The sequence below is a fragment of the Thalassophryne amazonica genome, chromosome 7, assembly GCF_902500255.1.
Source record: "Thalassophryne amazonica chromosome 7, fThaAma1.1, whole genome shotgun sequence".
Classification (NCBI taxonomy): Eukaryota; Metazoa; Chordata; class Actinopteri; order Batrachoidiformes; family Batrachoididae; genus Thalassophryne; species Thalassophryne amazonica.
Window position 1 is genome coordinate 4709259 of NC_047109.1, and position 14198 is coordinate 4723456.

At 45.5% G+C, this 14198-nt stretch overlaps 1 protein-coding gene across 1 annotated transcript in view; it reads left to right on the forward strand.

Annotated features, from left to right (window-relative positions):
• The window catches only part of thbs3a (thrombospondin 3a), a 122451-nt gene that overhangs the window by 86511 nt on the left and 21742 nt on the right, over positions 1 to 14198 (forward strand). Inside the window, exons 16-20 of the mRNA XM_034173744.1 lie at positions 8710 to 8762; positions 11386 to 11567; positions 11912 to 12090; positions 13780 to 13828; positions 13900 to 14096. Coding sequence (XP_034029635.1) covers positions 8710 to 8762; positions 11386 to 11567; positions 11912 to 12090; positions 13780 to 13828; positions 13900 to 14096 — 660 coding nt within the window. The remainder of the gene's footprint in view (positions 1 to 8709; positions 8763 to 11385; positions 11568 to 11911; positions 12091 to 13779; positions 13829 to 13899; positions 14097 to 14198) is intronic.

Consider the following 14198-nt stretch of genomic DNA (forward strand, 5'->3'; position numbering starts at 1 on the left):
AGAGAATTGAGAGAGCGTAGCGGGTCCAGAAGTTTTAGATGGCCCCACAGAGAGTGGACAGAGAGTACAGTGTCCAAAAGATTTAGACTGCGCAACAGAGAGTAGAGAGAGTAGAGAGTCCAGTAGTTTTAGACAGCCCAACAGAGAGGAGAGAGAAAGTAGAGGGTCCAGTAGTTTTAGTTGGCCCAACAGAGAGTAGAGGGTCCAGTAGTTTTAGATGGCCAAACAGAGAGTCGAGAGAGATTAGAGGGTGCGTGCATTAGTTTTAGATAGCCCAACAGAGAGTAGAGAGAGAGTACAGGGTCCAATAGTTTTATACGCCTCAACAGAGAATAGAAAGAGGAGAGGGTCCAGTAGTTTTAGATGGCTGAACAGAGAGTGGAGAGATTGTAGAGGGTCCAGTAGTTTTAGATGGCCTAACAGAGAGTAGACAGAGACTACAGGGTCCAGTAGTTTTAGAAAGCCCCATAGGGACTAGAGTGAGAGTTCAGGGTCTAATAATTTTATACGGCCCAATAAAGAGTAGAGAGAGAGTAGATGGTCCAATAGTTTTAGATGGCGCAACAGAGAGTAGAGAGAGTGTAGAGGGTCCAATAGTATTAGATGGCCCCACAGAGAGTAGAGCGAGAGTACAGGGTCCAATAGTTTTGATGGTGCAACAGAGAGTAGAGGGTCCAGTAGTTTTAGAGGGCCCAATAGAGAGTTGAGAGAGCGTAGCGGGTCCAGAAGTTTTAGATGGTCCCACAGAGAGTGGACAGAGAGTACAGTGTCCAAAAGATTTAGACGGCGCAACAGAGAGTAGAGAGAGTAGAGAGTCCAGTAGTTTTAGACTGCCCAACAGAGAGTAGAGAGAGAATAGATGGTCCAGTAGTTTTAGAGGGCCCCACAGAGAGTAGAGAGAGAGTTGAGGGTCCAGTAGTTTTAGTCGGCCCAACAGATAGTAGAGAGAGAGTACAGGGCCTATTAGTTTTAGAGGACCCCACAGAGAGTCGAGAGAGAGTACAGTTTCAGAGGGCCAACCAGAGAGTAGAGAGAGTGTAGAGGGTCCAATAGTTTTAGACGGCGCAACAGAGAGTAGAGAGAGAGTAGAGGGCCCAATAGTTTTAGACGGCCCAACAGAGAGTAGAGAGAGTAGAGGGTCCAGTAGTTTTAGAGGGCCCCACAGCGAGTAGAAAGTGAGTACAGGGTCCAATAATTTTAGACGGCCCAACAGAGAGTAGAGAGAGAGCAGAGGATCTAGTAGTTTTAGACGACTCAACAGAGAGTAGAGAGAAAGTAGAGGATCCAATAGTTTTAGATGGCCTAACAGAGTAGAAAGAGAGGAGAGGATCCAATAGTTCTTGGCGGCCTCACAGAGAGTAGGGAGAGAGTACAGGGTCCAATAGCATTAGACGGCCAATCAGAGAGTGGAGATAGAGTACAGTGTCCAATAATTTTAGACTGCCCAACAGAGCAGAGACAGAGTAGAGGGTTCAGTAGTTTTAGATGGCCCAACAGAGAGTAGAGAGAGAACAGATGGTCCCGTAGTTTTAGAGGGCCCCACAGAGAGTAGAGAGAGAGTTGAGGGTCCAATAGTTTTAGTCGGCCCAACAGATAGTAGAGAGAGAGTACAGGGCCCAATAGTTTTAGAGGGCCCACCAGAGAGTCGAAAGAGAGTGGAGGGTCTAGTAGTTTTAGATGGCACAACAGAGAGTAGAGAGAGCACAGAGGGTCCAATAGTTTTAGACGGCCTCACAGAGAGTAGGGAGAGAGTACAGGGTCCAATAGCATTAGAAAGCCAATCAGAGAGTGGAGATAGAGTACAGGGTCCAATCATTTTATACAGCCCAACAGATTGGAGAGAGAGAGGAGGGTTCAGTAGTTTTAGATGGCCCAACAGAGAGTAGAGAAAGAGCAGAGGGTTCAGTAGTTTTAGATTGCCCAACAGATAGTAGAGAGAGAGATCAGGGCCCAGTAGTTTTAGACAGCCCAATAGAGAATAGAGAGGGAGAGTAGAGGGTCCAGTAGTTTCAGACGGCCCAACAGAGAGTAGAGAGAGAATAGAGGGTCTAATAGTTTTAGACGGCGCAACAGAGAGTAGAGGGTCCATTAGTTTTAGATAGCCCAACAGAGAGTAGAGAGAGAGTACAGGCTCCAATAGTTTTAGATGGCCCAACAGAGAGAAGAGAGAGAGTAGAGGGTCCAGTAGTTTTAGATGGCCCCACAGAGAGTAGAGCGAGAGTACAGGGTCCAATAGTTTTGACGGTGCAACAGAAAGTAGAGAGAGAGTAGAGGGTCCAATAGTTTTAGATGGCCCAACAGCGAGTAGAGAGAGAGTAGAGGGTCCAGTAGTTTTAGACGGCCCAATAGAGAATTGAGAGAGCGTAGCGGGTCCAGAAGTTTTAGATGGCCCCACAGAGAGTGGACAGAGAGTACAGTGTCCAAAAGATTTAGACTGCGCAACAGAGAGTAGAGAGAGTAGAGAGTCCAGTAGTTTTAGACAGCCCAACAGAGAGGAGAGAGAAAGTAGAGGGTCCAGTAGTTTTAGTTGGCCCAACAGAGAGTAGAGGGTCCAGTAGTTTTAGATGGCCAAACAGAGAGTCAAGAGAGATTAGAGGGTGCGTGCATTAGTTTTAGATAGCCCAACAGAGAGTAGAGAGAGAGTACAGGGTCCAATAGTTTTATACGCCTCAACAGAGAATAGAAAGAGGAGAGGGTCCAGTAGTTTTAGATGGCTGAACAGAGAGTGGAGAGATTGTAGAGGGTCCAGTAGTTTTAGATGGCCTAACAGAGAGTAGACAGAGACTACAGGGTCCAGTAGTTTTAGAAAGCCCCATAGGGACTAGAGTGAGAGTTCAGGGTCTAATAATTTTATATGGCCCAATAAAGAGTAGAGAGAGAGTAGATGGTCCAATAGTTTTAGATGGCACAACAGAGAGTAGAGAGAGTGTAGAGGGTCCAATAGTTTTAGATGGCCCCACAGAGAGTAGAGCGAGAGTACAGGGTCCAATAGTTTTGATGGTGCAACAGAGAGTAGAGGGTCCAGTAGTTTTAGAGGGCCCAATAGAGAGTTGAGAGAGCGTAGCGGGTCCAGAAGTTTTAGATGGTCCCACAGAGAGTGGACAGAGAGTACAGTGTCCAAAAGATTTAGACGGCGCAACAGAGAGTAGAGAGAGTAGAGAGTCCAGTAGTTTTAGACAGCCCAACAGAGAGGAGAGAGAAAGTAGAGGGTCCAGTAGTTTTAGTTGGCCCAACAGAGAGTAGAGGGTCCAGTAGTTTTAGACGGCCCAACAGAGAGTAGAGAAAGATTAGAGGATGCATTAGTTTTAGATAGCCCAACAGAGAGTAGAGAGAGAGAGTACAGGGTCCAGTAGTTTTAGACGCCTCAACAGAGAGTAGAGGGTCCAAGAGTTTTTGACGGCCCAACTGAGAGAAGAGAGAGAGTCAAGGGTCTAGTAGTTTTAGACGGCCCAACAGAGAGAATCAACTCAATCAATCAACTTTTTTCTTATATAGCGCCAAATCACAACAAACAGTTGCCCCAAGGCGCTCCATTTTGCAAGGCAAGGCCATACAATAACCATGAAAAACCCCAACGGTCAAAACAACCCCCTATGAGCAAGCACTTGGCCACAGTGGGAAGGAAAAACTCCCTTTTAACAGGAAGAAACCTCCAGCAGAACCAGGCTCAGGGAGGGGCAGTCTTCTGCTGAGACTGGTTGGGGCTGAGGGAAAGAACCAGGAGAAAGACATGCCAAGAAGGGGGGCAGAAATCGATCACTAATGATTAAATGCAGAGTGATGCACACGGAGCAAAAAAAGAAAGAAACAGTGCATCACGGGAACCCCCCCACAGTCTACGTCTAAAGCAACATAACCAAGGGATGGTCCAGGGTCACCCGATCCAGCCCTAACTATAAGCCTTAGCGAAAAGGAAAGTTTTAAGCCTAATCTTAAAAGTAGAGAGGGTATCTGTCTCCCTGATCTGAATTGGGAGCTGGTTCCACAGGAGAGGAGCCTGAAAGCTGAAGGCTCTGCCTCCCATTCTACTCTTACAAACCCTAGGAACTACAAGTAAGCCCGCAGTCTGAGAGCGAAGCGCTCTAATGGGGTAATATGGTACTACGAGGTCCCTAAGATAAGATGGGACCTGATTATTCAAAACCTTATAAGTAAGAAGAATTTTAAATTCTATTCTAGAATTAACAGGAAGCCAATGAAGAGAGGCCAACACGGGTGAGATATGCTCTCTCCTGCTAGTCCCCGTCAGTACTCTAGCTGCAGCATTCTGAACCAACTGAAGGCTTTTTAGGGAACTTTTAGGACAACCTGATAATAATGAATTACAATAGTCCAGCCTAGAGGAAATAAATGCATGAATTAGTTTTTCAGCATCATTCTGAGACAAGACCTTTCTGATTTTAGAGATATTGCGTAAATGCAAAAAGGCAGTCCTACATATTTGTTTAATATGCGCTTTGAATGACATATCCTGATCAAAAATAACTCCAAGATTTCTCACAGTATTACCAGAGATCAGGGAAATGCCATCCAGAGTAACGATCTGGTTAGACACCATGCTTCTAAGATTTGTGGGGCCAAGTACAATAACTTCAGTTTTATCTGAGTTTAAAAGCAGGAAAAAAGAAGAGAGAGAGTAGTGGGTCCACTAGTTTTAGACGGCCTAAAAGCGAGTAGAGAGAGAGTACAGGGTCCAATAGTTTTAGACGGCCCAACAGAGAGTAGAGAGAGAGTAGAGGGTCCAGTAGTTTTAGACGGCTGAACAGAGAGTGTAGAGATAGTAGAGCGTCCAGTAGTTTTAGATGGCCTAACAGAGAGTAGAGGGTCCAATAGTTTTAGACGGCCCAACAGAGAGTAGACCGAGACTCCAATAGTTTTAGAAAGTCTCACAGGGAGTAGAGAGAGAGTACAGGGTCTAATAGTTTTACACAGCCCAACAGAGAGTACAGAGAGAGTAGTGGGTCCAATAGTTTTAGACGGTGCAACAGAGAGTAGAGAGTGTAGAGGGTCCTTTAGTTTTAGACGGCCCCACAGAGAGTAGAGCGAGAGTACAGGGTCCAATATTTTTAGACGGTGCAACAGAGAGTAGAGAGAGAGTAGAGCGTCCAGTAGTTTTAGACAGCCCAATAGAGAGTAGAGGGTCCAATAGTTTTAGACAGCCTAACAGAGAGTAGAGAGAGAGTACAGGGTCCAATACTTTTAGATGGCCCAACAGAGAGTAGAGAGAGAGTAGAGGGTCCAGTAGTTTTAGACGGCCGAACAGAGAGTAGAGCGATAGTAGAGGGTCCAATAGTTTTGGATGGCCAAACAGAGAGAAGAAAGAGAGTACAGGGTCCAATAGTTATCGATGGCCCCACAGAGAGGAGAGAGAGAGTACAGGGGCCAATAGTTTTAGAGGGCCCCACAGAGAGTAGACAGAGACTACAGGGTCCAATAGTTTTAGAGGGACCCACAGAGAGTAGAGAGAGAGTAGCGGATCCAGTAGTTTTAGACAGCCCAATAGAGAGTAGAGAGAGTAGAGCGTCCAATAGTTTTAGACGGCCTAACAGAGAGTAGAGAGAGAGTACAGGGTCCAATACTTTTAGACGGCGCAACAGAGAGTAGACAGATAGTAGAGGGTCCTATAGTTTTAGACGGCCTAACCGAGAGTAGAGAGAGAGGAGAGGATCCAATAGTTTTAGACGGCCAGTCAGAGAGTGGAGATAGAGTAGAGGGTCCAATAGTTTTAGACGGCCCCACAGAGAGTAGAGAGAGAGTGCAGGGTTCAATAGTTTTAGACAACCCCACAGACAGTAGAGAGAGAGTACAGCATCCAATAGTTTTAGAGGGGCCCCCAGGGAGTAGAGCGAGAGTACAGGGTCCAATACTTTTTGATGGCCTAACAGAGAGTAGAAAGAGAGTAGAGGATCCAGTAGTTTTAGATGGCCCAACAGAGAGTAGAGGATCCAGTAGTTTTAGGCAGTGCAGCAGAGTGTAGAAAGCGAGTAGAGGGTCCAATAGTTTTAGATTGCCCAACAGAGAGTAGAGAGAGTAGAGGATCCAATAGTTTTAGTCAGCGCATCAGAGAGTTGAGAGAGAGTCGAGGGTCCAGTAGTTTTAGATGGCCCAACATCGAGTAGAGCGAGAGTAGAGGATCCAGTAGTTTTAACGTGCTCCACTGGGAGGAGAGAGAGTACAGGCTCCAATAGTTTTAGACTGCCCAACAAAGAGTAGAGACAGAGTAGAGGGTCCAGTAGTTTTAGACGGTGCAACAGAGAGTAGACAGAGAGTAGAGGGTCCAATAGTTTTAGTCAGCCCAACAGAGAATAGAGAGAGAGTAGAGGGTCCAGTTGTTTTAGAGGGCCCCACAGGGAGTAGAGAGAAAGTACAGGGTCCAGTACTTTTTGACAGCCCAACAGAGAGTAGAGAGAGAGTAGAGGATCCAATAGTTTTAGACGGTGCAACAGAGAGTAGAGAGAGAGTAGAGGGTCCAATAGTTTTAGACGGCCTTACAGAAAGTAGAGAGAGAGTAGAGGAGCCAATAGTTTTAGGCAGCGCAGCAGAGAGTAGAAAGAGTAAAGGGTCCAATCATTTTAGATGGCCCAACAGAGAGTACAGAGAGAGTACATGGTCCAATAGTTTTAGACGGCCCAACAGAGAGTACAGAGAGAGTAGAGGGTCCATTAGTTTTAGATAACCCAACAGAGAGTAGAGAGAGAGTTCAGGGTCCAATAGTTTTAGACGCCTCAACAGAGAGTCGAGAGAGTAAAGCGTTCAGTAGTTTTTGATGGTGCAACAGAGAGTAGAGAGAGAGTAGAGGGTCCCATAGTTTTAGACGGCCCAACAGAGATTAGAGAGAGAGTACAGGGTCCATTCGTTTTCGACAGCGCAACAGAGAGTACAGAGAGAGTAGAGGGTCCAGTAGTTTTAGACAGCCCAGCACAGAGTAAAGAGAGAGTTGAGGGTCTAATAGTTTTATACGCCCCAACAGAGTAGAGAGAGACAGTAGAGCGTCCAGTAGTTTTAGACGGCCCAACAGAGAGTAGAGGGTCCAATAATTTTAGTGGACCCAACATTGAGTAGAGAGAGTAGAGTGCCCAGTAGTTTTAGACGGCCCAACAGAGAGTAGAGGGAGAGTAGAAGGTCCAATAGTTTTAGATGGCGCAACAGAGAGTAGAGAGAGACTACAGGGTCCAGTAGTTTTCGACTGCCCAACAGAGAGGAGAGAGAGAGTACAGGGTCCAGTAGTTTTAGTCGGTGCAACAGAGAGTAGAGGGTCCAATAGTTTTAGACGGCCCATCAGAGAGTAGAGAGAGAGAGGGGAGGGTCCAGTAGTTTTCGATGGCCACACAGAGAGTACAGGGTCCAATAGTTTTAGATGGCCCAACAGAGAGTACAGAAAGAGTCGAGGGTCCAATAGTTTTAATTGGCCAAACAGAGAGTAGAGAGAGAGTAGAGGGTCCAATAGTTTTAGACGGCCCAACAGAGAATAGAGAGAGAGTAGAGGGTCCAGTTGTTTTAGAGGGCCCAACAGAGAGTAGAGGGTCCATTAGTTTTAGATGGTCAAACAGAGAGTCGAGAGAGATTAAAGGATCCAGTAGTTTTAGACGGCCCAACAGAGAGTAAAGAGAGAGTAGAGGTTCCATTAGTTTTAGATAGCCCAACAGAGAGTAGAGAGAGAGTTCAGGGTCCAATAGTTTTAGACGCGTCAGCAGAGAGTCGAGAGAGTAGAGCGTCCAGTAGTTTTCGATGGTGCAACAGAGAGTAGCGAGAGTAGAGCGTCCAGTAGTTTTAGACGGCCCAACAGAGAGTACAGAGAGAGTACAGGGTCCAATAGTTTTAGACGGCCCAACATAGAGGAGAGAGAGAGGGTCCAATAGTTTTAGTCGGTCCAACAGAGAGTAAAGGGTCCATTAGTTTTAGATGGTCAAACAGAGAGTCGAGAGAGATTAGAGGATCCAGTAGTTTTAGACGGCCCAACAGAGAGTAAAGGGAGAGTAGAGGTTCCATTTGTTTTAGATAGCCCAACAGAGTAGAGAGAGAGTTCAGGGTCCAGTAGTTTTAGACGCCTCAACAGAGATTAGAGAAAGAGTACAGGGTCCATTCGTTTTCGACAGCGCAGCAGAGAGTACAGAGAGAGTTGAGGGTCCAGTAGTTTTAGACAGCCCAACACAGAGTAGAGAGAGAGTTGAGGGTCTAATAGTTTTATACGCCCCAACAGAGTAGAGAGAGACAGTAGAGCGTCCAGTAGTTTTAGATGGCCCAACAGAGAGTAGAGGGTCCAATAATTTTAGTCGACCCAACATTGAGTAGAGAGAGTGGAGTGTCCAGTAGTTTTAGACGCCCCAACAGAGAGTAGAGAAAGAGTAGAGGGTCCAATAGTTTTAGATGGTGCAACAGAGAGTAGAGAGAGAGTAGAGGGTCCAGTAGTTTTCGATGGCCCCTCTGAGAGTAGAGAGAGAGTAAAGGGTCCAATAGTTATACGAGGGTAGGCTGAAAAGTTCTAAATACAGTTAATGCATTAACTGTATCATAGTGAGCCTTAGACCTTTTCAGCCTACCCTCGTAGATGGCCCAACAGAGAGTAGAGAGAGAGTTCATGCTCCAATAGTTTTGAGGACCCCACAGAGAGTAGAGAGAGAGTACAGGGTCCAATAGTTTTCGATGTTTAATAAATCTTATTATTTTTTTATTTGCAACAGTCAGATGTAACACTCGCTGTCTTTGCAGACTGATGTGGACAATGACCTTGTGGGAGACGTCTGTGACACCAACCTGGACACGTATGTCTGAGGCACACAAACACACCATGGATTTTTTTTGTGTCTGCTGTGCTGATACCTGGCTGGAAGCACTTCCTGGTTGACTAGAGAACACACTTCACCTATGTTTCGGTTGTATTGTACTGACTCAGGATTGCTTTATGTCCATTTAGGTTCCAGTTGGATGAAAAAACATTTCAGTGATGCCTGACTGTTGGTCATGGTTACAGTCAGTTTAACGACACTTTGGGTATCTCCAGGCACACTTGGGGTGTCCCTTTCACTGACTCGACCTCCTTTTTCTCCACAGTTTTTTCTTAAACCCCCCTGATTGCGTGATTCCACATATCCCTGTTCCTTCTCGTTTAATCCCAAATTGCAAATCGGGGCATGTTTTGAAGCATCATAGTAACTTCTTGATCTAACCTCACTCTTGAACAAACTTGGTATATGTTGTAGTTACGGCACCAGATTTGAAATCAGGATCCTGTTTTTGAACAGTTCAAAAATTTCATCGCAATTCAAAAAATTGTTGATAGTATGTGCTAACATCCAGGTTTTTGTCATCTTAATGGCTTCAGTCATGTTTCAACTTCTTTCCACAGGGTATTTGTTGTGACTGTCTCTTGAAACTTGTTTGATTGTGTTCCATCAGGGTAAAAATTATAAGCTGACGCGGCATTTGTTGCAGTTTTTCTTAAGAGTTGAACAGCTCGATCATGCTCCTTTTTTCATTTTTGGGCAGGTTGCCAGGTCTGCACTGTTAGGATCTGTTAGATTGCCAGCCTGTTAGGAAGCAAACTGGATTAAGCCTTTTCATCCTGTTTTTGCAATTTTTGGATCATAGGAGATTGTTGTAGAATGGCAACAGGGATGGAGTCTCCTCTGCATCTCTTGTGGACATTGAGGGGGACACCACAGGATGCTGAACAAATGCAGCGCACACCTGAACAAATGCAGCGCACACCTAAGTCGTGCAATGAACACTCAGTGGAAGCACACAGGATGCCATAGTCCTAGTTAATTTTTGAGCATGTTCAAAACAAATACAGAAGGGATGCAGAGGCTGGAGGACACTCACAGGAGGCACAGACGAAGCACAAAGAAGGCACAGAGGACGCCATAGTTGGCCAATGGATGATGAATGAATGATCGGGGCTGTGTGCTATGATTTTTATGAGTGAAGTTCATTATAAAGTGCTGTTATAACGCACAAAATTAGTTCCTTGTCAGCTGATGTCCATCGCGTTTTTCAGAAAGTTTTGTGTGTGTTCAAAACTTTGAGCAGGACCAGGAGTCAAGCTTTCCTGCTGCCTGCACGTTTGTTTGCTGTTTTCTCTACAACTTCATTCTGGGCTTCTGATTGGCCAAAGCTCCCTTGGTCTTGAAGAAAAGGACATTTCTCTCTCTCTGTCTCTGTCTCTCTCTCTCTCTCTCTCTCTCTCTCTCTCTCGCTTTCTCTCTTTATCTATCTCTCTCACACAGTCTCTCTCTATCAGTAAGGAGGTTTTGCTGAGTTCTTTGATGTCCTGGCACACAAACAGTGAGGAAATATACCGCCATGCTTTTAGACTGCAGCAAACTGCTGAGATCCAGTATATTTGTCGATAAACTGGGAAAATCCTTCTTCTCTGTGCATATCTCCATAGAAATGTCCATTCGTGCTCCAACTCCATGGGAGACTGACAAATTTGTGAACAGACAAAATATGTAAATATGCAATGAACCCTTTTGCTCTGTCAGTGATAGTGTGACACAGCTGACACGTGGGGGGTGCCTTTTTTAAGAGAAGAGTTATTATCAGACATGAGTCACCTCCATGGTGATAGATGCTGGCACACAGAAATATATTGCATATTTGCTTGACTCTTTCAGCACCTTGGACAGCGGTGCCACCTGAGGTTCATGTCTAAAAGGAGTCGGCAGAGTCTAACAAGTCAGATGGAATGTTTCTTCTTCAGTAGCTAGGCAAAGCGTGAGTGTTACCCAAAAAAAGCACTCAAGGGTCCAGGAGGAGACAGAAGCACTGCTGAATGGATGCTGAAAAAACACCATTGATCACCGAAGTGTGGCACAGAGGATGTATAAAGGAGGTTCAGTTGATGCACAGGACTCCGTAGTCGCACAGAGGAGGCACAGAGAAATCACAGTTGATGAACGCATAGATCACCAAGAAATTTGCTGTGCAGAACGTTGAAACAACGCACAAGGGATGTTGCGGCACTTGCACAGAAAAGTCTTTTCGTGTTCCTTGTGTGTTCTGGTGTAGCGGCTGTACTCCTCTCTGTTTCTGCATTGTGTGTTTTGTATTGACTCCTCCCACTCGCTCCCCTCGGGATGCAAACTCACAATGTCCAGCATGGGAGGCAGACGCTCAAACCAGAAGGCTAAAACCCGGGCTGTGGCCTGGTGGCCAGCGAGTCCTGTTAGGTGTTTGGGAGTGAGGTTTACTGACTACTATTGTACAGCAACTCCTGCTGGCCTCCGTCACTCACCACAGACACTCAAAGGATGCCGTCCTGTGTAAAGGAGCCTTTAACTCCAGATTTTTTGATGAGACAGACCAGTACCACACCTGTCCACCAGGAGAGACTATGACTGTGCAGAAAGGAGTCAAGCTGCATGTCTTTTCTTGTGTGTGCAGAGATGGAGATGGACACCAAGATGGCAGGGACAACTGTCCAGACATTCCCAACAGTTCTCAGTTAGACTCTGATAACGACGGCCTCGGAGACGACTGCGACCATGATGACGACAACGATGGTGTCCTGGATGATACTGACAATTGTCGACTGATCATCAACCCCAACCAGAAGGACTCAGATGGTGAAAAACAAGACCACAAATAATTTGTAGCCACAATTCTGAATGTCTGTCTGTGTCTCTGTTTGTTTGATTTGCTTTGTCTGTATGTCTGTCTGGTTCTGTCTGTCTGTCTCTGACTGTCTGTCTGGTTCTGTCTGGCTCTGGCTGATTGTCTGTCTGCCTGTCCATCTGACTGACTGTCTGACTGCCTGTCTGTCTGTCTCTGACTTTCCGTCTGTCTGACTGATTGTCTGTCCATCTGTGTGACTGTCTCTGACCATCTGTCTCTCTCTCTCTGTCTGTCTGTCTGTTTCCCTCTCTCTCTCTCTTTCTCTCTCTCTCTCTCTCTCCCTCTCCATCTTTAGCTAACGGTATCGGTGATGTCTGCGAGAACGACTTTGATAATGATGCGGTGATAGATGTGAATGACGCATGTCCAGAGAGTGCTGAGGTCACCCTGACGGACTTCAGAGCCTATCAGACTGTTGTACTGGACCCGGAGGGTGATGCCCAGATTGACCCTAACTGGGTTGTTCTTAATCAGGTGACCTTTAACACTGGCATTGTTTTTAATTGTAAAAAAAAAAAGAAATGGCTGCCTAGGAACACACACACACGCACTCAGGAGTTTTCTACTCTTTATCTGAAGCATGGAGGCACGTAAAGGATCACCTGCTTTGAAGTACACCTCTGTGCTGATACAAAATAAAATCCAAAGTCAGTGGAATGGGACACGTTTGTGTCTGTGTGAGACAGAGGACATAGTATACAAACAACGAATGGTTTTTTATTCATGCAATGGAAAGAATATTTCATGAAGAGAGCTACTGCCTCCACCTCGTTGAATGGAACATTCCATCTTTCACATCATGAAATAATCTTTCCATTGCATGAATTAAAAAAATATTCATTATTTGCTTTATATGATGCCTAACAATCCTGATAATGTAGTCTGTGTCTGATGTCATGTATTGACTTCTTCATGTTAAGACTGCCGTCTGCTTTCATCAGTCCAGCGAAAAATCACAGCAGAAACTTATCGAGCTCTTAATCTGGCATCTTTTCTACTTAAGGTAGAAACATCCGATCGAATACTGCAAATGCCTCTAGGCGACTTACAGTGTACTCAATTAGGGTTTTTTTTTTGTGTTACATGAATGATCACTGTCAAAACCCCACCACTGTTTAAAAACCCCACCATGTTTGTTTTTAAAAAAGGCGCCGACGCCACTAGTGTGAGTGCACGCAGTGGTGGTGCCGTGCAGTGGTACAAAACTTATGGGACCAAAATTCAGTGGAACACAATGGCAAATGGGACGAGTGATCCATATCATGTGATATACAAACCACCAATCAAATGACAAGGATCTATTTAGGGATTATATAAAACCAAATAAACGAATAACTACAGGGTGGGCCAATAAAATGTTACCACTTTTTTAATTCGTACAATTTCCAAAATAACAAAGATTTCATTTTCGTTTTCATAAACTTGTGTACGATCAGAAAGTGGTAACATTTTATTGGCCCACCCTGTATTCGAGCGAAAGTAAGAGGAGATGAATCCATTATTTCAGAGCTGAGAAAAAAAGAGAAGGTGCAGAAGCCTGGTATTGTTTTTTTTTTTGTTTTGTTTTTTTTTTTTAGACATCTCGGCCGTGCGTCTGGACTATTTCTGAAGTAGCCCCTCAGTCCTGTATATTGAGGTTTCTTGTCCCGTGCTGTTTGTCATAATAGATGTTCTGTAACTCCACCTCGTTATCTGAACAGGGCTGAACTCTGGAATCTTTCAGTGATGCTTCTGTTCTCGATTATTCTTTCTCAACACAAGAATCACTTTGTGTTGACGTATTTGAGGAGGAGGATCAGCTACCTGGGTCATGGTCCAAAACACCTGGGCCAAGTGTGAGTTCAAAAAAATGACCTTGCACCTTGCTCAAGGGCATGATAGTGAGCTCTTTGTCTGCTGGAAAATTGAACCCGCACCTCCCAAGCCTTTTTTATGAGCTTGTGCTTGATGTCAAAGTGAGACATGGACATGACACATGAGAGAGTGAATCATCAAAGGTTGGTCAGCTCGGGAATCAAACCGATGCTTGCTGTAATCCAGTTTGTGGTATTTGACAGGTGTCTCACTTCCTGTCTCCTGCTGCCATGACTGTGTGTTGTATTCCTCGGACCGGAGCTGAGGCTGACTTCTGGTAACCAACAGGCTTCTTGTGTATGTTTGCAGGGCATGGAGATTGTCCAGACCATGAACAGTGACCCTGGACTAGCTGTGGGTACGTACACGGACTCAGACCTCTTCCCCGCAGTACCAGAACCACTTTGGAACATCTGCGTGTTTCTCCAGGCTACACGGCGTTTAATGGCGTGGACTTTGAGGGAACATTTCATGTCAACACCATAACGGACGATGACTACGCCGGCTTCATCTTTGGCTACCAGGACTCCTCCAGCTTCTATGTGGTGATGTGGAAGCAGACACAGCAGATGTACTGGCAGTCCATCCCGTTCAGAGCCATGGCCCTGCCTGCCCTGCAGCTCAAGGTTCCAACATTTGCACATTTGTTAGTTTGCACTTAGTCCTGCTCACTTTGTGGTTGAGGGTTAAAGGCATAGACCGTGTCTATCCAGGACAAGGCCTTGCGT